At 41.9% G+C, this 24,104-nt stretch overlaps 2 protein-coding genes across 8 annotated transcripts in view; both read right to left on the minus strand.

The window, feature by feature from the left end:
• Positions 1 to 4,116, minus strand: part of Zc3h11a (zinc finger CCCH-type containing 11A) — a 31,482-nt gene extending 27,366 nt beyond the window's left edge. For 2 of the 3 annotated variants that reach the window (XM_045131112.1, XM_004663579.2), the window contains exons 1-2: positions 3,983 to 4,116; positions 1,613 to 1,732 (exon numbers count right to left, since the gene is read on the minus strand). In XM_045131112.1, the coding sequence (XP_044987047.1) occupies positions 1,613 to 1,732; positions 3,983 to 4,036 (174 nt within the window). In that variant the 5' untranslated portion in view covers positions 4,037 to 4,116. Of the gene's footprint in view, positions 1 to 1,182; positions 1,221 to 1,612; positions 1,733 to 3,982 lie in introns of those variants that run through there. The other variant, XM_045131119.1, reaches the window with a different exon arrangement.
• Zbed6 (zinc finger BED-type containing 6) lies at positions 1,613 to 17,881 on the minus strand. Of its 5 annotated transcripts, none has more exons than XM_045131078.1 (5): positions 17,758 to 17,881; positions 12,050 to 17,055; positions 10,690 to 10,749; positions 3,983 to 4,180; positions 1,613 to 1,810 (listed from the first exon to the last, which is right to left on the minus strand). In XM_045131078.1, exon 2 carries the CDS (start codon positions 16,055 to 16,057, stop codon positions 13,124 to 13,126), a length of 2,934 nt encoding a protein of 977 aa, XP_044987013.1. In that variant the 5' UTR covers positions 16,058 to 17,055; positions 17,758 to 17,881; the 3' UTR covers positions 1,613 to 1,810; positions 3,983 to 4,180; positions 10,690 to 10,749; positions 12,050 to 13,123. The 5 variants fall into 5 exon arrangements, with proteins under 5 accessions (XP_044987013.1, XP_044986995.1, XP_044987020.1 ...); XM_045131060.1 differs by having other exon boundaries at positions 17,739 to 17,873; XM_045131085.1 differs by lacking the exon at positions 17,758 to 17,881 and having other exon boundaries at positions 3,983 to 4,116; positions 12,050 to 17,731.
• Positions 17,882 to 24,104: the final 6,223 nt, after the last annotated feature.

The raw sequence follows: 24,104 nt of genomic DNA on the forward strand, positions 1-24,104 counted from the left end.
GGTGCTGGAACCCAGGAAGGTTTAGAAGGACATCACACAGAAGATGGTCTGACAAGTGTTGGGAGCCCAAGTGGTGAGCAAAGTTTCTATGCAGAAGAGATCTCAACATAATGATCAGAGAATATTCTCGGAGGCAGTGTGGAATAAGCATCCAAGACCAAGCTGAGTGAAAAAAGGGAAGAAGGGTCTCAGAGAACCTAGTGTCTAGAAGGAGAATGAGTGTGGTGAGGACAGCATCTTACATGGGGAGTTGCTAGCACAGAGAACTAACATGCAAGTGTGTAAAAGAGTGGGATATCAAGAGTAAGATGTGTGGATCCAAACAAGGGGCCCTCACATTGGAGCTAGGGGGAAGCCTGACACAGGAGACAATCAAAACAACCAGCCTCAAATGGTGCCAAAACATAGGAAGGAAGGAAGGAAAGGAGAGACAGAAAGAAGAGTAAATCAGAGAGAGGTTGGACACAGTACTGGTTTACACTAGGAGCTTCACCACAAATGTAAAAGTATTCATGACAATGGAACCAAGCTTTTCATTTTTGGAGAAAGAATTATATGTGAAGCCTGGACTAAATCTTGGGGCACTGATGAACTAGAGTCATCTATATAAGCTCATGGATTTCAATATGTAGACACTAGATAATTATGTACATGTCTATACATTTATTTATTTCATAGCTCTTTCCACTAAGAGAACTTGAAAAGCAATAATACTGCAGCAACAGACCAAAGCTTAGTGTCTACATGCCATTCTTCAAAACACAGAACTGTACCACACAGAGAAGGCAGATTCTGGGCTAACGAGATGGCTAGCAGTTAAGGCTCTTGCCAGCAAAGTCAACGTCCCAAGCTCGATTCCCCAGTACCCACCTAAAGCTGGATGCACAAGGTGGCGCATGTGACTGGAGTTTGTTTGCAGTGGCTAGAGGCCCTGGCATGCCCATTCTCTATCTGCCTTTTTTTCTCTCTCAAATAAAACTGAAAAAGAAAAGGCAGATTCTAGGACTAGAGCAGAAAAATTACAGACTGAGCCTGGAAAATCTTGATAGGCCAAAAAGCCTTAGAGCTCCAAGAATGAGGATCAATCAATCAAACAGGGTGCTGCAGGCCATACTGAATGAGTGATAGGATACAACACTAAGTAAAACAAAACCATGAATTCACACTAACACAAATAGATACCTGAGGGCAGGAGAGATGGCTTAGTGGTTAAGGCGCTTGCCTGCAAAGCCAAAGGACCTCGGTTCGATTCTCCAGGACCCATGTAAGCCAGATGCACAAAGTGGTGCATGCATCTGGAGTTCGTTTGCAGTGGCTGGAGGCCCTAGTGCGCCCATTCTCTTGCTTTGTCTTCCTCTGCCTTGTTCTCTCTTTCAAATAAATAAATAAAAATAAAATTTAAGCCGGATGTGGTGGCACATGCCTTTAAACCCCAGCACTCAGGTGGCAGAGGTAGGAGGATCACCATGAGTTTGTGGCCACCCTGAGATTACATAGTTAATTTCAGGTCAGCCTGGGCAAGAGTAAGACCCTACTCAAAAAACAAAGATACATGGAAAAATCATTTTGATAAGAATGCTTATAATATTATGGTAATGAAATGAAAACTTACATCAATCTCCATGTGGCGAAACCTGCACACCTGTCGAAAACAACGTCCTTCTTGCCATAATGTGCAAACTGTTTCATTTCCTAGTGCAGCTTCACAGTGACGAAATGGGCAGCTGTCACCCTGTTAACCAAAAAGGACAGAGGAAACAATTGTGGCACTGAAATATATCCCAGGCAACATGTCCATCACAAGAATTTCCTGGAATTAAGACAAGCACAAATTAGTAAGAAAAGACAGAAAGAGCAGAAAAAGACTTGATGTGACCACAAGAACTTTATAGTATTCTACAATCTATTTCTTTCTATAAAATACTTTTGTTTTTTTGAGAGCAAAACAGAGAAAAAGAGGGAGAGAGAGAATGAGAATGGGTTCAGCAGATTCTCCTGCCACTGCAAAGGAACCCAGAGACATGTTCTACTTTGTGCATCTGGCTGTACATGGATACTAGGGAACTGAACCCAGACCTTGAGGCTTTGCAGCAAGCGCCTTTAACTGCTGAGCCATCTCACCAGCCCACAACACCCACCCTTTTTTATTGTTGTTGTTTTGTTTTTCGAGGTAAGGTCTCACTGTAGCCCAGGCTGACCTGATTCCCTATGTAGTCTCAGGGGGGCCTTGAACTCAGTGATCTTCCCCTTCTGCCTTCTGAGTGCTAGGATTAAAGCTGTGCACCACTATGCCTGGGCACAACCCAAGGTGTGCACCACTATGCCTGGGCACAACCCATTTCTTAACTAGTACTCTTCACCTGGTCTACCATGAGTGACAAGGCTGAAAAAGAGTGTCAGAAATGCACTCCCTGAAAACATAGCTTATAGGTCATCTTCAAAATTGTTTCATATATGCTGATTCAAGCAATTCTAGCCTTTGATAGGAAAATCAAGAAAGTTAGGATAAGAGGTAAGTATAACTAATATACTTACGCTCCTTTATATACTTTATCTAAAACAAAATGCTGGGGCTGGAGGGATGGCTTAGCAGTTAAGGTCCTTGCCTACAAAGCCAAAGGAACGAGGTTCGATTTCCCAAAACCCACGTAAACCATCAATGCACAAGGTAGCGCATGTGTCTGGAGTTCATTTGTGGTGGCTAGAGGCCTGGCTTGCCCATTTTGACTCTCTCTCAAATAAATAAATAATATTGCCGGGCATGGTGGTACACACCTTTAATCCCAGCACTCAGGAGGCAGAGATAGGAGGAGTATTGTGAGTTTGAGGCCACCCCGAGAATACATAGTGAATTCCAGGTCAGCCTGAGCTAGAGTGAAGTCCTACCTTGAAAATTAAACAACAACAACAAAAAGATAGGAAAAATAAAAATATTTAAAACAAAAGGCTACTATACAAACTTTTATGATAGATAAAATGACATTACCAGGGCTTTGCTTTTTTAACTCCTCCCCAAGTGCTGGAGCTGCACTAGGGCTTCCTCCATATTAGGCATATTAGCAAAGACTGAGCTACACTCTTTGTTGTAAAACAGACCAACCCCACACCCAAACCGGGTTTTATGAGACAGACTCTTGCTATGTAGCCCAGGCTGGCTTTGAATTTATAGTCTGCCTACCAACACCATGTCTGGATAAAGTCACCATTTTAAACACATCATCAAAATGCTTTAAGAGCAAGTTGCTGTAACATACAAATTTATAGAATAAGCCATAACAAAATAAAGTAGCAGATACACCTAAACAGAGCTATCAAGGACTCAAACAGAAAAATAGAATGTTTTGACAAAGAGAAAGAAAAAAAACCCCACAGTGTATTTTGAAAGATAATATTGTATTCTTAGCAGCAGGAAATTTGAGCAAAGGTCAAATTCAACCCATTAACGGTTTCTAGACCCGCTCCTTTAATACAAAACATAAAAATCAAAGCTGGGCTGGACAGATGGCTTAAGGATTAAGATGCCTGCCTGCAAAGCCTAAAAACTCCTGCTTGAATCCTCCAGATCCCAGGGATAGCCAGATGCAACAGTGATGCCAGCATGCAATGCCACGCATGCCCAGAAGGGGATGCACATGTCTGGATTTATGCACAGCAGCTAAAAGGCCCTGGTGTACCCATTCTCTCTCTCTCTCAAAAATGAATAAATAAAAATCAAAGTTGCCAAGTCATATAGGTTTTAGTAAGAAAGCAATGACTGATGGCTATGTGCTAGAGGCATTTTCTGTCTGTGGACTATGAGAAAACTATAGTTATGCATAAGATGAGAGAAAAATATGAAGTCTATTCGCCTAGACACATTATCCTTTAATGACAGCAGATAATAAGCAGCTGAGCAAACATACACAGAGTTTTGATGTATGGAAAATTTAGCCAACTATGTAAGAGTTGCAGGAAGAGCTTATTTAGAGATGCCAATTCTTACTTTGGTACATGTAGAATAGAAAAAAAAATAGCAGTCTTCTCCTTGGTTAGGCATGGTGGGTAAATTGTCAAACCAGAAGTAGCTTCCTAAAATAAAGTCACTGGTTCTTCAACGTGAGGACAGCTCCAAGGGCTCTGGAAACAGGTTTAATCTTCTAAATATCAACTCAACCACAGAAACAGTCTTTAAACCGTAATCCTAAAATGAGGAGATAACCAATTAAAGTATTTCAAATAAATTCTTCCAATTTCCTTCTCCAAATTACTGACTAATGAGATAACATTGTTAAAACAAAATTTCAATAGTATTAACAAATGCTTGCCTATACAGAACCTTATAAGAAAACTAAATATGAATACTATGCATGCCTATCTACAATTAAGATTTTTGTCATGGACAGCCATACTCTTTTTCTTTTGTATTTTATATGATGCTAGCTTGAAAAATTTTAAATAAGCATTACCAACAAAACACATGATCTACACTTCAGACTAATAGGACCTAAACTATTTTATATAACATACTTGCTTTACTGAAATGAAATTATATTGAAACTATCTTTATTGATATGAAAAAGTTCAAGTATCTTCACAAGCATTTGTTACATCAAAGTATACAGTTATAACTGAGGAAAATCTTATTTAGCTATAATTGGGAAGCAATTACCTTTGAAAACATTTGTGGGAGCTGGAGTGATGGCTTACTGGTTAAGGTGTTTGTTTGGGAATCCTAAGGACCCAGGTTTGAATCCCTAGTACCCATGTACACATACAATGTGGCACATGCATCTGGAATTTGTAATGGCTAAAGGCCCTGGTACACCCTCTCTCCCCCTGGCTATTTGCCTTTATCTCTCTCAAATAAATAAGATATAAAAAAAATTGTAGAGCTACCTTATAAACTGAAAGTGGTTAAAGAACCATTATAAACAAGGAGCAAAAGAAGTCTTCAGGACCAGATCCACACTGTAATAATTTTTTTTTGGAGGTAGGGTCTCACTCTAGCTCAGGCTGACCTGGAATTCACTATGTAGTCTCAGGGTGGCCTTGAATTCATGGCAATCTTCCTACCTCTGCCTCCCAAGTGTTGGGATTAAAGGCGTGCGCCACCACACCCAGGCAACACTGTAGTGATTCTTATCTCCCTAGTCCTGCCATACTCAACCCCATACTATAGCATTTAATAAAGCCTCTACAGGGTTGGAGAGATGGTTTAGCAAAGCCAAAGGACCCAGGTTCAATTCCCAGGACCCACATAAACCACATGCATTTTTTTCTCTCTCAAATAAACAAATAAATAAATAAAATAATTTTTTTTTCAAGGTAGGGTATCACTCTAGCTCAGGCTGAAATAGAACTCATGTAGTCTCAGGGTGGCCTTGAACTCACGGCTATTCTCCTCCCTGTCTGCCAAGTGCTGGGATTAAAGGCGTGCACCACCCCATGCCTGGCTCAAAATAAATATATATTTTTTAAATTTTTGTTTATTTTTATTTATTTGAGAGAGAGAGAAAGATTGGCACACCAGGGCCTCCAGCCACTGCAAACAAACTCCAGATGCATGTGCCACCTTGTGCATTTGGCTTACGTGGGTACTAGGGAATTGAGCCTCGAACCAGGGTCCTTTGGCCTCACAGGCAAGAGCTTAACCCTTAAGCCATCTCTCCTACCCAAATTAATTAATTTTTTTTTTTCCCGAGGTAGGATCTCACTCTGGCTCAGGCTGACCTGGAATTCACTATGTAGTATCAGGGTGGCCTTGAACTCACAGTGATCCTCCTACCCCTGCCTCCTGAGTGCTGGGATTAAAGGCGTTTGCCACCACACCTGGCTCAATAAATATTTTTAAAATAAACTCCTGATGCATGCTCCACCTTTTGCATCTAAGAAATTGAACCTGGGTCCTTAGGCTTTGCAGGCAAGCACCTTAACCAGTAAGCCATCTCTCCAGCCCCCCCAAATATATATATATATACATATATATATATATATACACATATATATATATATACATAATATGTTATATATTATATATGTATATATATGTATATATATGTGTATATATATACATACATATATATATATTATATTATATATTATATATTATATATTATATATTATATATTATATACACACACACACACACACACACACACACACTAAAAAGCCTCTAAGCCAGGTGTTGGTGGTGTACGCCTTTAATCCCAGCACTCGGGAGGCAGAGGTAGGAGGATCACCGTGAGTTTGAGGCCACCCTGAGACTACATAGTGAATTCCAGGTCAGCCTGAGCCAGAGTGAAATCCTACCTCGAAAAACCAAATAAATAAATAGAAAGAAAGCCAGCCAGCCTCTACAAAAGCACAAGCACATAGTAAGAGCACATATGAGATATGTAAGGGGTCATACAGACTCATACGCCAGATCAGGTCAATTTGGTGAAATCCAGTATCTTTCACTAATAACTCCTAATCCAAGAATGAAGACCAAAAGACTATGACTATGACTAACCATATATCAAAATGTTTAAACTTTTTTTTTTTTTCGAGGTAGGGTCTCACTCTAGTCCAGGATGACCTGGAACTCACTATGAAGTTTTAGGGTGGCCTCAAACTCACAGGGATCCACCTACCTCTGCCTCCTGAGTGCTGGGATTAAAGGCACGCGCCACCATGCCCGGCAAAATGTTTAAACTTTTGACCCAATGGTTCCACTTCTATAATTTATGCTAAGGTAAAAATAAGGGCTGGAGAGATGGTGGTTAAGGCACTTGCCTGCAAAGCCAAAGGACCCAGCTTCGCTTCCCCAGGACCCATGTAAGCCAGATGCACAAGATGGTGCATGTGTCTGGAGTTCATTTGCAGTGCCTAGAAGCCCTGGCATGCCCATTCTTCCTATCTGCCCTGCCCAACTCTAAAATAAATAAAACATTTAAGAAAATTCAAGATAATAATGCACAAGAGAATATATCTTTACCTTACTTATAATAAAGAAATAGCTGGGATGGTCGTGCACATCTTTAATTCCAGCACTCTGGAGACAGAGGTAGGAGGAATTCATTAGGTAGTCTCAGGCTGGCTTTGAACTCACATCAATCCTACCTCTGCCTCCCAAGTGCTGGGATTAAAGAATGTGCCATCACACTTGGCTATTTTTATTTATTTATTTATTTTATGACAGAGAGCGTTGTGCATTCTTGCACGAGTGAGGGAGAATTGGTGCGTGAGGGCCTCCAGCCACTGAAATCGAACTCCAGATGTGTGGCACATGTGCGACCTTGTGCATCTGGCTAAGTGGGATGTGGGGAGTCAAACACAGGTCCTTAGGCTTCAAAGGTAAGTGCCTTAACCACTAAGCCATCTCTCCAGCCCAGAAAAAAAAAAATATATGGTAAGGATGCTTCTGTTGAGGTCTCACAACGGCAGAGAACTTGACATCTCAAGTGCTAAGATAACAGGCATGAAGCACCATGCCCAGGTTCTGCTCATAGCTAAGTAAAAAGGGCAGAAGATGAAGATATGGAAAATTTTTGTTCTAACTATATTGAAAAAAAAAAAAGGGGGAGAAAAGGGAAGAGGGCAAGAGGAAAGAGCATGCTCTATAGAGAACCCCAAGGGTGTTTGCTGTGTGAACATAGGTTCCATCAACCACTTCCAACTGAACAGGACTGACAAGCAAAGAGGCAAGACGTGAAGATACACAAGATGGCTATGTATCTGTACCAGGCACCTATACTACAAGGATGCCAAGGATTGCTAGCCAAACCACAAGCTAGAAAAGGCAAGAACAGATCATTTCCATGCAAATTTTGCATGCCCTGCTGCCATCTTTCTGACATTGAACCTCCAAGACTGAGATGAACAATTTATTTTGGTCTATTCAGTTTGTGGCACTCTATATGGCAGCTTGAGGACACTAACACAGAACATAACAAAAAGTCAAATGACCTTTTTTATGCAACAGCAAAAAAAATTCAGTGCAGAAACCAGTCTTTTCAATATATGATAGCAGAGCAACTGAATGTTCACACAAAAAGAAAAAGGAACCAGTCAACCAAACAACAACAAAATGTGGAAGAACATAGAAAATTATTTTGTATGTAATATAGTTTAATCCTGCCCTGGCTGGCCTGATTACAACTGGCTGGCTACAGCATGGGACAAGGATTGGATTTTTTGTTATTACTGTTATTTTTCGAGGTAGAGCCTCCCTCTAGGCTGACCTGGAATTCTCAGGGTGGACTCAAACTCATGGTGATCCTCCTACTTCTACTTCCAGAGTGCTGCAATTAAAGGTGTGTACTACCATGCCCAGGTAGGACAGAACTTTATTTACGGGGGGGGGGGGGGGGAGTGCAGAAAAGAGGGAAAGAATGGGTGCCATAGGGCCTCCAGCTGCTGCAAATAAACTCCAGATACATGGGCCACCTTGTACATGTGGCTTATGTGGGTCCTGGGGAATTTAACTGGGGTCCTTTGGCTTTGCAGGCAAGCACCTTAACTGCTAAGCCATTTCTCCAGCCTTTTTTTTTTTTTTTTTTGGATTGGACCTTTTGTTTTATTTATTTTTTTTTTTTCAAGGTAGGGACTCACTCTAGCCAAGACTGACCTGGAATTTACTGTGTAGTATCAGGGTGGCCTTGAACTCAGTGATCCTCCTACCTCTGCCTCCCAAGTGCTGGGATTAAAGGAGTGCACCCCCACACCCAGATGAACTGGACTATTAATAACACCTCACCAATCTGCTAGTAGGATTGCCTCTGATCTTGAATCTAGGAATGACTTTTGTATTCCAGAGCATGCCAAAAAGCAATATAATCCAGCCATGCGTGGTGGCAGATATCTCTAATTCCAGCACTTGGGAGGAGGATGGCCTTGAGTTCAAGGCCACCCTGAAATTACACAGCGAAGTCCAGGTCTGCCTGGGCTAGAATAAGACCCTACCTCAAGAAACCATCACACACACACACTCCCCCCCCCCCCGGGGAAATAAATAAAATATAAATACTTCCACCATTACACCAGTGGGCATATCTTGCTCTGGGATGGCTGGCTGTATAGCTTACAGGATCTACTGCTGGTTAAGACTATTGATGACTTTTCTCCCCTAGCAGCCTGCATAGCACTATGACTCTGAGGTCCATTTCCAGCCTTCTTATTACTTTTTCTTCTTTCATTTTTTAAAAAGAAGGGTCTCATTTTAGCCCAGGCTGGCCTATAACACATGGTGATCCTCAGCCTCCCAAGTGCAGGGATTAAAGGCATGAGCCATCACACCTGGCAGAGAGGAAGGACAGGGAGTAAGCATGGATGTACCAGAGCATCTAGCTGTTGCAAATGAACCCCAGGCACATGTGCTACTTTGTGCATCTGGCTTTACGTGGGTACTGGGGAATTGAACTTGGATCGTTAGATTTTATAGGCAAGTTAACTACTGAGCCATCTCTCTAGTCCTGGAAACATTTTTTGAGTTTTTTGAGGTAGTTTCTTGCGCTAGCCCAGGATGACCTGGAATTCACTGTCATCTCAGGGAAACATTTTTTTTTCTTTTGGTTTTTCAATGTAGGGTCTCACTCTAGCCCAGGCTGACCTGGAATTCACTATAGAGCCTCAGGGTGGCCTTGAACTCATGGCAATCCTCCTACCTCTGCCTCCTGAGTCCTGGGATTAAAGGCATGTGCCACCATGCCCAACTGGAAACATTTTTTTAATTAATTAATTAACTTGAGAGAAAGTAAGTTGCAGAGAGAAGAGAGACAGAGGGAGAGAATGGGCGCACCAGGGCCTCTCCAGCCACTGCAAACGAACTCCAGACACTTGTGCTACCTTGTACATCTGGCTTACGTGGGTCCTAGGGAATCAAGCCTGGGTCCTTTGGCTTTGTAGGCAAGAGCCCTAACTGCTAAGCCATTCAGGGAAACATTTTTACAGCAAATTATCACTAACATAGCTAAGATTAGTATCTTTATTAAAGGGGATATAGTTGAGAGCTTTTGCAAATAGGACTTATTAGTTGTTTAGTAAAGTGTTACAACCTCTTTAGAGAGTAACAAAAATCAATTCAATAAATTTGTATTTGTATTCAAGAACTTGTTCTAAGTTCACACACATGCATGCATAAAGCTATTATTGGATGCAGGGCTATTTTGTTGGCAATGGCAAACAACCAATGTCCATCAATGAGTATCTATTAAGTCACAGCACATCCAACCAATGAAACCCTACATAGCCAATAAAAAAAGAGGCACAGCTGTGTGTATGGACAAAGACTACATTATGATAATTTTTTTTTTGGTTTTTCGAGGTAGGGTCTCACTCTGGCCCGGACTGACCTGGAATTCACTATGAAGTCTCAGGGTGGCCTTGAACTCATGGCGATCCTCCTACCTCTGCCTCCCGAGTGCTGGGATTAAAGGCGTGCGCCACCACGCCCGGCAATTGTGATAAATTTTTATCAGTGCTTTTTCTACAAGGAAGCAGAATTATAGGAAGACTTCAACTTGGTGCTGTATGTATGCATGCATGCATGCATGCATGTATGTATGTATATGGAAGGGAAAGAAGGACCTATCCAAACCCAAAACCCTGTAAATAATTACAAGAACAAAAGGTCTAGAAAATGGCTTTTTCTTATTAGTCCAGGAAAATTATGACTTAAATTACAAAAAGTGATTACTCCTTTAATAAGAATAGATTCATTTACCCACTTACATTAGCTGGTTACTCTCAATAGGAACATCTGTGTCTTCATTGAGTTCCAATCTATTACGCCTGTAGGTCGAACCAACACTCAATCCATGAATTAATAATAATGAGGCAGAAAGAATTTTCTTCCTCACATTGCCAAGGAAACCTCTCAGCCACAATTCAAACACAGGATGTGTTTTTAAAACATCTCCCAACTCTGGAAGATTAAGTCCATTTGTATAACCTTTGTCGAACTGGAGATAGCTAGCATTAGTTATCTCATCAAAAGCAAAAAACCAAAAAAAAAAAAAAAGAAAAAGTTTTAAAGTTCATTTAAAGATGAACTTGATTCAAAGAATTTTTTAATCCATCTTCCATAGCTGAACAATATGATTTAAAAAGAAAAAAGGAAAAAGAAAAAAGAAAAAAAGAAAAAAAATAACACCAAAATTCAGTAAGATCCAATTTCTGGTCTTCCAAGATTTCTTCACCTATTAAGAAAAAAACAGAAATCTTCCCCCATCTTTATTATTTGTATAATAAAAGCATACTGTATGTAAAAATAAAGTGTTTTATGTATATAACATACATATACTATACACATATACTAACTGGCTTATACACACACAAATGTATAGAAATAAAACATGTAGTGATTACCCCTTTTTAAAATATACTATAAAAGCCTTTAGATTTGGGTTCATTATGAAAATCGTGAACTTACTCTTATACCAAAGTACCATGAAGTTCATGTTACACTATGTTTTGCCCAGCCATAAAATCAAGATGAAGGAAAATCCTTACATACATCAATGAATATGGTATATATACTCATCATTATCAGGGAGTGTTTAGCCAAAAAAGACAGAAGCGTATAGTTACAGAGTAACTACAGAGTGGTGCAGCAAGCTGTAGAAGACAGAGCAGCATTATAGCCATTCTGAACCAGCACTGTTCAAACACAGAAAGCATCTAAAGGAAGGTTTCCTTTCTTCTTTTATATCAACACCAGCATCACTAGCATGGCAGTCAATACTGACCTTGCAAAGGCTTGCTTATACAGACTAGCTCCAAATTCTTTATTGTGATGGTTAAAGCTAAAGACTATAATTATCCCTTTACTCCAGTTGGTAAAAGGGCAAACTTTTGGGAGTTGAAATTTCACTTTACAATGGTATATTTACCATTTAGGAAATCAAAAATTAAAAAATTAAAAATATTTTGATACACAGAAATGAGTTTTCCAATTCTTTGAAACCAGCCCAGTAACAGCAATTTTGATTATGTTATAAATACTACATATTTTCTAGGCTAAATCTTGCCAAATACTATCCAAGACAAAACTAAAATTAAAACTTAAAAAAAGTGGACACCTTTTACTCACACTTAATACTAGTCAATTTTCCAGGATTTTTTTGGGCAGGGAATATCCCCAAATCTAAAATGAAAAAAAGGAAAAATTGGGATCTTTCATTAGTTATTCAGTCTGAAACTTTTAATAGACTTTCACTAAGTCATCATTTTCTGGCATTCCACTCAATCATAGAAATGTACAATCAGAGTGGAAAGGAACCTTAAGATTCACTAAGAGTGTTCACTTATTTCACCCATGGTTCCTAACAAGCTGAAATACTGACTACTTATCTTTAGTTAACCTAGACAATCTTTATTGTTTTTATACTGTATTAAAGATTTTAAAAGGCAATTCAAAGACTAACAGTAATTTTTCCCAATTGTTTTCTAATGTTTCCCCCTTTATATAGACCTAATCTTAAATATGAAGGGTAATTCTACTATAAGTAGTAATTTGACATTATAAACTGACCAGTATGAGGAGGCAATTAGGAATTTCCAAATAAAAGACAATTTTGTGATTTTTTAAAAAAAATCATTACATAAGCATCAAGGTTTTTAATGAAATTAAAAAATAGGAGGGGAAAAGACTAACATTTAATTTTTTCCCCTCAAATCACTGATTTCCAAGTAACCAACATCCCATGTTTTAAAGTTTTTACTTCAAATCAATTAGTTCAATCTGCAAGCAAGAAATAACTAAAGCCTTTCAATGCTGCACTATATTTTTAAAAGTTTTCTCTTTCTCAATTGGTAGAGCAATTTCTACCCTAGCTACACTGAGTTGCAACTTGTTAACATCTTACCAACATTAGACTGCCTCTGAGGAATTTTCAGGCTTTTTGTGTTTTTAGGTTTCCTAGGTTGTTTTATTTTTATTTTTATTTTTTGGTGAGATGGGATCTTGCTATGTTGTCCAGGATGGTCTCAAACTCATGGGCTCAAGTAATTCTCCAGCCTCGGCCTCCCAAATAGCTGTAACTGCAGGTGCATGTGACCACATCCTGCTGTGTGGGATAATTAGTATGACTAATATAGTAATAGCAATAAGGATACAGTGACATAGCAAAAGTTGCCTATTTTAAGTAGAAAAAAGAAAAAGAAATTAAGGTAATATTTCTTTTTCATGGTTTTGAACAGCCTTATTTTCAGAATCCCAGTTCAGAACCAAAGTAGAATAATCATAGTTAACATTTTTCAAGTTCATTTTCAGAAATATCAGCTGTTCTATATTATCGAAGTCCATGCTCATGATCTGCTTTGGATGAAAGTGACTGTTTGCAGTAAATATACATTCAGACTGCCAACTACACATGGGGCAACTTAAATACTGAATGGCAACTTGGGTCAAAGCTGGCCATATGCTCACCTTCTTCTGCCAGTAAATCAAAGGGTCATCACCTGAGAACTCTGAACACTTCTCTTTGAAGTACTCATCCACTACTGCTACTGCAGAAGGGAACAAGCTTTTGCTTCCAATGGCCACACTGTCTGCAGCTGAGCTCCCCATGGAAGCTGAGCTGGAGGTGCCTTCTTCCACAGAAGAGGGAAATGTGTCAGTGCCTAAACTAACTAAAGAACCAGATGCTTCTGAGGTTGCAACTCGGCAGGCCCCTTGTGAAGATTCCATATAACCACAAACCTCTTCTGCAAGGATTTGTTTGTAAGTTTCTAAGTCAGTTCCTTGAGGAAAAAAGTCTTCCCAACTACTCTTAAAGCAAGGGTCTAACAAAGCAGCCAAGACATAAGGCTTGGATTTGAGCATGGCACTTAGTAGGGCATCAGTTTCAAGTTTCAAAGATAAACTGTCCACCAGACTGAGGGCCTGAGTAATACCTCTGACTTGGAAATCTTCTCTCAGTCTCTGCAGGGAAAAGAGGAGATGATGGATTAGCGGCAGCACCTGATTCAGTCCTGTGGTCTTTACACTCACTTTCTGGGTGGCTTCCTCAAAAGGCTTAAGAATATCACAAACGTATGTCATTAGAGTCCATTGAAGGGAGGTCAGCACAACTCCACTGGCTCTACCCAGACTATGGTGAACTGAATAGCAATGCTCCAAAAGCCATTTTAGCATATAAAAAGTAGAAATCCAATGGCCTGTTTCATCCTGCTTCAAATTCTTCCATGGAAGCTGGTGATCATTTTGGAACTCTTGCAGTATCTGGCGGGCCTTGACAGAATGACTAAAATGATGACAGGTTTTCCTAGCAGCCACTAACATATTCTCAATGCTTTTGTGCTCACAGAAGAAGCCCTGAATCACTGCATTTAAACAATGCAGAAAGCATGGCACATGAGTAAAACCACTACCTTTGATTGCATGTACCACACTAGAGGAATTGTCAGAAACAATGAAACGAGGGACGAGGAAATTAGGAGAAAGCCACAGACCAATCTGGTCATTTAATTCTTGTAAAATATTAGTTATCAGACAGTCTTTGGCTAACCCTGTAACACAAAGCACAGCCCACTTTCTAAAATTGGCGGTCCCACCATTATCGGGAGAAGATGCAGTGTTCAGAGAGACCCAGTGTACAGTCACAATGAAGTAGTCCGTAGAAGGATCATGTGTCCATATGTCAACAGTCAGGTGGATCTTTTGGCTTTGAACATTTTCTAAAGTTAAGAAAATTTTTTCTCTGACACAATCATATAACTGAGGTACAGCTTTAGTGAAAAAGTAAGTCTCTGATGGCAACCTATAGTCAGGAGCAACAATCTGAAGAAACTTCTGAAAAGCTGGGGTAGAGAAGTAACTGTATGGATGCATATCCTCCACAATCATTTGAATAATGGCCTGACTTATTTGACTTGAGGCTGGGTTTTCACAATGTGTTGCTTCTCTCTCTTGTGCATGCACCAGTTGATCTTGCTCTACAACAGGAATAGGACTCTCAGGTCTATTTTCAACCTCTAAAACAGGAGGTTCATCTGTATCAGAGTCACTGAGGTCCTCAGCTGTTAAATCTTGGCTGCCTGTAGACTTCTCTCCACGCAAAGTATCATTCAAGTGATCACTGCCCTCAGTTTCAGTCTCCTCCAATCCATTTCCAATAGAACCACTGTCTTTGTTGGCTACTGCCCAATGGATGGGATGTGTGGCCTGCAGGTGTCGTTGAAGTGTTGAAGTTCCTAAGTGGGAACCTGGCCTACCACGGCTCACACTTCTTTTACATATGTTACACACAGCTCTGGAGATGTGCTGAGGATCAGTATAAAAAAAATTCCAAACTGCAGATGTCTTGGCTCTGGTTCCAGGAATTAAGGCATGCTTGACAATGTTACTTTTGATGAGGTATCTCCCTCTTTCTGCCCTCAGGGCATCAGATGCAGATTTATCTCGCTTCTTACCCATTCTATTTTCATCTAGTGAATCATTAGGAATATACTCGAAGCTTCCACTGCTTCCAGGAGAAGAAGGAGATAAAGATAGATCTAAGGAAAAGTCCTCCTCCACACTAGTGACTCCAAACTTGTTGGCCCTGGTCCAGTGAGGGGAATGTCTTGCCTGCAGATGCCTTTGAAGAGTGGATGTACCAAGATGGCTGCCTGGCTTACCTCTGCTGACACTTTTTTCACAGAGGTTACAAATAGCCCGCCAGGTATACTGGGGGTCAACATGAAAGAAGTGCCACACAATAGACGTCTTGGCTCTGGTACTAGGCAGATAAATCTGTTTTTCAATATTGCTCTCAAACAGACTTTCGTCATCTTGCTCAGGGGCACTGGGCGACAACAAAGCAGGGGCATCTGCAACAGGTCTCCCAGATCCCAAATCCTTACTGAACTTTTTGGCAAGGACCAGTTTTTTTCTGCGCCTTTTCCCCTTAATTCGCAAACCCTTCTTTTTTTTCTTTTTGGAGGGCAGTTTTGCCTCTCTATCCACTCCTTCTGCCACCATCTTTCCCTCTACCACATCTTCATCGGTATTAGAATTAATGGAAACACAACCCAGAACCTCAGCACCACTGAAAGCACTGCATCTTCTGCCAGGAGAGAGTGAAGAAACTGGAACACTCAGAGCACATAGACTCATTCTCCTTATGTCTCCAAAACTCGTACCAGAACCTGCTCATGCGTTTATTATTCAAGCAGAAATACAGCTCTTCCTGTCTCCTTACATTACTTTTTCTCCAGTTTCTATGGGGAATCATCAAATTCCCTCCGAACCAATGACTTCCAAGCCAGATTATTTTGGGAGGAAAAATGACAGCAATGGAGAACATTCCCAAACTTTCTCAGAGGGCCTTAAGTTCCCTTCTAATTTTTTAAATTCAAATAGTCCAGTGTCTTCATGTTATAGAAAAAAGGACTGAGGCCCACTTTCCCACAGTCATGGACTTGATTAGTAGCAGCTAAAAGTCAGGTCTTCCAAACCTCAAGTTCATGTTCTTTCTGCTGTATCAAGAACTACATCTGCTGGACATGCCTTCAGTTCTTAATATACGTTCTTAAGATTCCTCATGATAGCAACAGTGATTTTTCCCCTTAATCTGAAACTATTTTCAGGAAACTTCATTTAAACAAAAACATAGTGCATCATTCAACATTCATCGTTTAGGACTGTGATTTGCCAATACAACCCCAAAAGTCAATTCTGGAAAGCTAAATCAGACTCCACATACTGGTCATGGTTGGGCCCTTTCAATTCTGACATTAAAAAAAAAAAAAAAGTAGGTAGCTGAAAAACAAATTTAACAAGGTAACAAAGCTGTATTTTTCACATACTGTTTCTATCAAAAGTTAGTACTTTTAGATGGAAGCAGCTTTACAGCCTGTAAATAACTCAACTTGACATTACATTAACAGCAAAAACGGAAATATGAGTTTCCATTGATTCCTTCCCCTTCTCCCAATACCTACATATTTACCCTAAAAAAAAAAAAAAAAGAAACCATGACTACCCCTAGTTCCACAGCCTCCTCCTCAAGGTTCAGAACCAAGCCTGGTAGATGTCAACAATAAGAGCCTTTCCCATAGGATCCACACCGATTATGGGAGTTTAGGGTGCTCTTCATTACGCTCTCACCAATCCTACAAGGAGAACAAAGTGTCCCTGTAGCTCTTGACTCCGACGCTGAGGGCTGGGAGTGGGAGTGTAATTAGGGTAGGGATGGGTGTAGGGTACAGGAATACAGTGAGTGAGCGGCTCCTTTGTACGTGGAATATGAGAAAGAGGGGGGGGGGATTAAAAAAAAAAATCTCCCAGGTGGTAAGACCCTGGAGAGGAAGTAGAGTAGGTAAACTCGGCTCCTGGCGCCAGGCAGCGAGGGTCGGCGGAGCTACGGAAACTACTGCTCAGAAGAAAGCAATCTAGTGTCAATCCCGCGTCCCGGGGTCGGGAGCGGGCGCTCTTGTCTGGGGCTGCGGGGTGACGGCGGTGGTGGTGGCGGCGGGGGTGTGAGTTGCGGGGATCCCGGGCTCCCGAACACCGGATGTGGGGGAGGGGAGGAAGGGTGGTTGGGAAGGGAGCAGGCGCCGTGGGGGTGGGGCGGGGAGGAGTGAGCGGGAGTCTGGCTCCCACCCCACGGTGGCGAGGGCCGGGGACGGGCGAGGGTCGTTCAAGGGTCCCCCTCTCGCCCGCCGCCGCTCTGACTTCCCCGGGCTAGGCCGAGACCCAGGGGGCGAGGGGAGGCCGCTGCCACTCCCCTCGCCCTCTGCCCCAACCTCCTCCCAGGCCCCAAGCCACCCGGGAATCAAGAAACGGGTCTAGTTACCAGAGAACAGAAACTTTACCGGACCGAAGACACTGTCTACCACTGCCGCCGGCTGCCACGTCTTTCTTCCTTTCTTTCTTTTTCTCAGCCGCTGCCGCCCGCCGTCCTCGCAGCAGCAACAGCAGCAGAGCCAGCAGAAACCCTAGAGTGCCAGCGTCAAAGATGGCGCCCGACGACGGGCTCCGCTCTAACACCTAGCCGGTGAAAGTGCCAGCGCGACGCGAGGCGCGGGCATTCTGGGAGATGTAGTTTCCGAGGGGAGGCGCGGCGAGCGATGGCTTCCTGGGTCACGGGGTCACGTGCGGGGGCGGGGGGGGGTTAGGGAGGTGCTTAGGCGCGGGGTTCCTTCTCTGTTCCGGAAGGATTTCCTTCAAGTTGCTGCAGACAGTAAACTTTTAAATAAAGTTTTGTTGTATTTGTTTTAAAAATCAAACGAGGAGCCGGGCGTGGTGGTACACGCCTTTAATCCCAGCACTTGGGAGGCAGAGGTAGGAGGATTGCCATGAGTTCAAGGCCATACTGAGATGACAGAGTTAATTCCAGGTCAGCTTGAACCAGACTGAGACCCTTCCTCGAAAAAAACAAACAAAACAAACAAACAAAAAATCAATCGAGGGTAGCGGTGAAGGGTTTGCCTGCGAAGCCTAAGAAAAAGTCAGGCGTGGTGGCGCACGTCTTTAAAAATTCCAGCAATCGGGAGGCAGAGGTAGGAGGATCGCCATGAATTCAAGTCCACCCTGAGGCCACATAGTAAATTCCAGGTCAGCCTAGTCAGCCTAGGCTAGAGTGAGACCCTACCTCAAAAAAAAAAAAAAAAAAAAAAAGCTGGGCGTGGTGGCGCAGGCCTTTAATCCCAGCACTGGGGAGGCAGAGGTAGGAGGATCGCAGTGAGTTCGAGGCCACCATGAGAATGCAGGGTGAATTCCAGGTCAGCCTGAGCTAGACTGAGACCCTATCTTGAAAAACCAAAAAAAAAAAAGGAAAAGAAAAGAGGTTCAATTCCTCAAGATAAGCCCGCTGCACAAAGTGGCATACCCATGGAATTTGTTTGCAGTGGCTAAAGGCCCTGGCCTTTAAATAAAATATAAAAATAAAATATTAAAGGGCCCATATAAAGCCAGATGCACAAGGTGGCGCATGCATCTAGAGTTTGTTTACAGTGGCTGGAGGCCCTGGTGTGCCCATTCTTTCGTCTCTCTTCTGCGTCTCTCTGCTTGCCAGTAAATAATAAATCTTAAAAAAAAAAAAAAAATCAATGAGAGAAGCAAGAAACCCGCTACTAGACATCAAGCATTCAGTTTACTATGAACAAGGTTTTCGTAGTGACTAATCCAGGTGTAAATTTAATTGAAAATAAACTGGCCCTGCGTGATGGCACACGCCTTTAATGCCAGCACTTGGGAAGCTGTGAGTTGGAGGCCAGCCTTAGACTACATAGTAAATTACAAGTCAGCATGGACTAGTGACCCTACCTCAAAAAAAAAGCAAGTGCGAAGCCACCTTGAGACTATACAGGGTGAATTCCAGGTCACTGTGGCCCAGAGAGAACTCTACCTCACGAAAACAAAAAAACATAAATAAACTGTTGGTCAGGGCACAGGATTGTGATCCCAAGTTCTGACAGATAGAGGCTGTTGAATCAGGAGTTAAAGTTCATCCTGAGATAGTTCAGCCTTGGTTACATAAGTAAGATCGTGTTTCAAACATCAAAAGAACAAAGAACACACAAACAAACAAACAGCAACACCGAGGCGCTAGGAGCAGTGGTGCACTTGGGAGGCACAGGTGGTTTGAGGCCAGCCTGACACTACAGAGTGAATTCCATATTAGCCTGGGCTAAAGCCAGAGCCTACCTCAAAAAAAGACCCCCCCCCACATATTTGTGTATTAGAAAACTAATTCATGCTTGCTGAGAGATTCATGAGGGGGCCACTGAGGACATATCTCATTTTGCACAGGGCCTGTATGTGCAAGGCCCTTAATTCAATTCCCAATTCTCAAGGGGAAAAAAAAATCATGAGGTTTGGAGGACAATAAGGAAAAATAAGAACATTTAACTCTGTTTTGTTATTCACATTATCCTATATTCTTCCTTTTGAATGTTTTTTTCCTTCAAAAAAACCTAGATAACAAATACAGAGTAAAACATTAAAATCTGTTTTGTTTTCTTTTTCATTTCTGGAAAATAGAATTTTACTAATTTAAATATATCTTAACTTTTTCGTTTATTTTTATTTATTTGAGAGCGACAGAGAGAAAGAGGCAGATAGAGAGAGAGAGAGAGAGAGAGAATGGGCATGCCAGGGCCTCCAGCCACTGCAAAGGAACGAACTCCAGATGCATGCGTCCCCTTGTGCATCTGGCTAACGTAGGTTCTGGGGAATCAAGCCTTGAACCGGGGTCCTTAGGCTTCACAGGGAAGTGCTTAACCACTAAGCCATCTCTCCAGCCCTATCTTAACTTTTTTAAGTTTTTTTAAACATTTATTTATTTGCAAGCAGAGAGAGATAAACACACAATGGGCACAACACAGAGGGGGAGAGAATGGGCACACCAGAGCAAGGTGCCATTGCAAACAAATTGCAGATACACGTACCGCTTTGTGCATCTGGCTTTACATGAGTACTGGGGAATGGAACCTGGGTCATTAGGCTTTGTGGATAAGCACCTTAACCACTAAGCCATCTCTCCAGCCCAACTTTTATTTATTTATTTATTTATTTTGAGGTGGAATCTTACTCTAATTCAAGCTGACCTAGAATTTACTATGTAATCTCAGGCTGGCCTTGAACTCACAGCCTCCCAAGTGCTAGGACCAAAGGTGTGTGCCCCCATGCCCCGCTTTATCATATTCTTTTAAAAAAAAATTTTAAGGGGCTGGAGAGATGGCTTAGCGGTAGGTTAAGGCATTTGCTTGCAAAGCTAAATGACCCAGGTTCAGTTCCCCACTACCCATGTAAACCAGATGCACAAGGGAGCACATGCATCTGTAGTTCGTTTGCAGTGGCTAGAGGCCTTGGCATGTTCATTCTCTCTCTATCTCTCTCTCCTTGCAAATAAATAATTAAAAAAAATTTAAGCAGGGTGTGGTGGCACACACCTTTAGTCTCAGCACTCTAGAGGCAGAGGTAGGAGTATTACCAAGAGTTCGAGACCACCCTAAGACTACATAGTGAATTCCAGGTCAGCCTGAGCTACAGTGAGACCCTACATTGAAAAACAAAAAAACAACAACAAAAAGTTTTACTTTTAGTTATTTATTTGGGAGAGAGGGGCAGATAGAGAGAAAAGGAATGGGTGTGCCACTCCGACGCATGTGCATCTGGCTTTATGTGGGTACTAGGGAAACAAACTTGGGTCCTCTGGCTTTGCAGGCAAGCACCTTACATCTGAGCTATCTCGCCAGCCCTATCCTAACAACACCTCCATCCTATTTGCTGTAAGGCTCTTTGTGTATGGGAAACTAGGAATTGAATCCTCATGCGTGCTAGGCAACTGTTCTCGTGAGGAAGGAGAATAGGGTAGAGAGGAACACCGTGAGTGGTTTGTGCCAAGGCTGCAAAATTAGCATGTGAAAGAAGCCATTTGGCAAAGTTGAAGGCTAGGGGGCTGGAGAGATGGCTTAGAAGCCTGTCTCATGTTCTACTACTTACTCTCCAGGTCCCACGTAAGCCAGACGCACAGTGATGCAATCACACAATGTCACACATGCCCACAAGCGTGTGCACCCATCTTGAGTTTGCAGCACCTGAAGACCCTGGTGTGCCCATTCTCTCTCTCTTTCTTTTTCTCTCAAAAATAAATAATGCACTAGTCATCAGGGAAATGCAGATTAAAACTACATTGAGATTCCATCTCACTCCTGTCAGATTGGCCACCATCATGAAAACAAATGATCATAAATGTTGGCGGGGATGTGGAAAAAAAGGAACCCTTCTGCACTGCTGGTGGGAATGCAATCTGGTCCAGCCATTGTGGAAAACAGTGTGGAGGTTCCTAAAACAGCTAGAGATTGATCTACCATATGACCCAGCTATAGCACTCCTAGGCATATATCCAAAGGACTCATCTCATTTCTTTAGAAGTACATGCTCAACCATGTTTATTGCTGCTCAATTTATAATAGCTGGGAAATGGAACCAGCCTAGATGTCCCTCAACAGATGAGTGGATAATGAAGATGTGGTACATTTATACAATGGAGTTCTACTCAGCGGTAAAGAAAAATGAAGTTATGAAATTTGCAGAAAAATGGATGGACCTGGAAAGTATTATACTAAGTCAGGTAACCCAGGCCCAGAAAGCCAAGCGCCACATGTTCTCTCTCATATGTGGATCCCAGCTACAGATGACTGGGCTTCTGTGTGAGAATGAAAATACTTAGTTGCAGAGGCCAGTAAGTTGAAAAGGAGACATAAAGGGTGGAGAAAGGAAGGGAGGAGGATACTTAATAGGTTGATATTGTATATATGTAATTACAATGATTGTAATGGGGAGATAATATGATGGAGAATGGAATTTCAAATGGGAAAGTGTGGGGGTGGGGAGGGAGGGAATTACCATGGGATATATTTTTAAAAAATAAATAAATAAATAACTAAATGGAAAAAAAAAATAAATAATGCAAAAAGAAGGCTAGAAATACACACACTAGAACTACCTGGAGCCACTGGTGTGGCACAAAATTGCATACTTCTAGGTGGAGATTTAAGATGCTAATGAGATATGTGATACATTGTGTAAGTATATGTGTGTGATATATATAAATAAACAGGGCATGAGACAAAGTCTGTGCTATGCAAATGCCCCCCAAAGCCCATAAAATTAGATGCAAAGGCCTCCTTACTATTTTTTTTTTTTTTTTTGAGGCAAGCCCAACAGACTGGCCTCTTTTTTTTAAATGTGTGTGGGAGAGACAGCCAATTGGTGCACCAGAGCCTTCAGCCACTGCAATTGAACTCCAGATGCATGTGCCTCCTTGTATGCATGTGCAACCTTGCATGCTTGTGTCACTGTGCATCGGGCTTACGTGGGACCTGAAGAGTATAGGACATGAGTCCTTAGGCTTCGCAGGCAAGCACCTGAACTGATAAGCCACTTCTCTAGCACTGTACAGTGTTTTAATTTGAGCTGCTAAACTCTCCCTGCTATGTTCCACTTCCTTCCTTGGATTGTATCTTTTCCTGATAAAACTGTTCCTGCTTCTATTATGTATCTCTGTCCTTGTCCTTGTTCTTACCACTGAGCTATCCCTCCATCTTCTTCCGCTGCTGCTGCTGCTGCTGCTTCCTCCTCCTCCTCCTCTTCTCTTTCCCTCTCTCTCTCTCTCTCTCTCTCTCTCTCTGTCTCTGTTCTTTCTCTTTTTGTGTGCTGTAGCCTAGGCTTGAACTTGTGATCCTTTTTGTGATCCTTGTGATTCTCTTGAGTACTGAAATTACCAGCATGCACCACCATGCCTGGATTTCCAGCCCCCTTTTCTTATTCTTTATTTTAAGATAGAATCTCGCCAGGCATGGCGGCGCACGCCTTTAATCCCAGCACTCGAGAGGCAGAGGTAGGAGGATCGCCTACAAAGCCAAAAGGACTCAGGTTGCTTCCCCAAAACTCAGGTAAGCCAGATGCACAAGGTGGTATCTGGAGTTCATTTGCAGTGGCTAAAGGACCTGGTGCGCCCGTTCTTTCTCTCTCTCTACCTGCCTCTGCCAAATAAATAAATAATTTTTTTAAAAAAATTTATTAGCATTTTCCATGAATAAATAAATTTTAAGAAGGCAGGAGTTAAAAGCCTGAGGTTGGGGGTTGGAGGGATAGCTTAGTAGCTAAGGCATTTGCTCACAAAGCCAAAGAACCCAGGTTAAACTCCTCAGGACTATGTAAGCCAGATGCACAAGGCGGCACACACATCTGGAGTTTGTTTGCAGTGGCTGGAGGCTCTGGAACACCCTTTTTTTTTTTTTTTTGTTTATTTCTCTATACCTGCCTATTTCTGTCTCTCTATCTCAAATAAATAAAAATAAACCAAAAAAAAAAAAATTGGGTGTGGAGCCAGGCGAGTGTGGTGGCGCACACCTTTAATCCCAGCACTTGGGAGGCAGAGGTAAGAGGATTACTGTGAGTTCAAGGCCAGCCTGAGACTACATAATGAATTCCAGGTCAGCCTAGGCTAGAGTGAGACCCTATCTCAGAAAACCAAGAAAAAAAATTTGGGGAATGGTAGCTCCCACGTATAATCCCGGTACTGGTGAGGTTTAGGTAAGGAATCCCTGAGGCACGCTGACTATCAGGTCTGGCCAAATTGGTGAGGTCTAGGTTCAACAAGAAACCCTGTTTTAAAGGTGGAAGGCAGTTGAAAAAGACACCCGAGGGC

Source organism: Jaculus jaculus, chromosome 1 (assembly GCF_020740685.1).
Source record: "Jaculus jaculus isolate mJacJac1 chromosome 1, mJacJac1.mat.Y.cur, whole genome shotgun sequence".
Lineage (NCBI taxonomy): Eukaryota > Metazoa > Chordata > Mammalia > Rodentia > Dipodidae > Jaculus > Jaculus jaculus.

What these genes read in the sequence shown, in the direction of transcription:
- Zbed6 (XM_045131078.1), bottom strand. Translation starts at nt 16,057, where the DNA reads ATGAGTCTATGTGCTCTGAGTGTTCCAGTTTCTTCACTCTCTCCTGGC.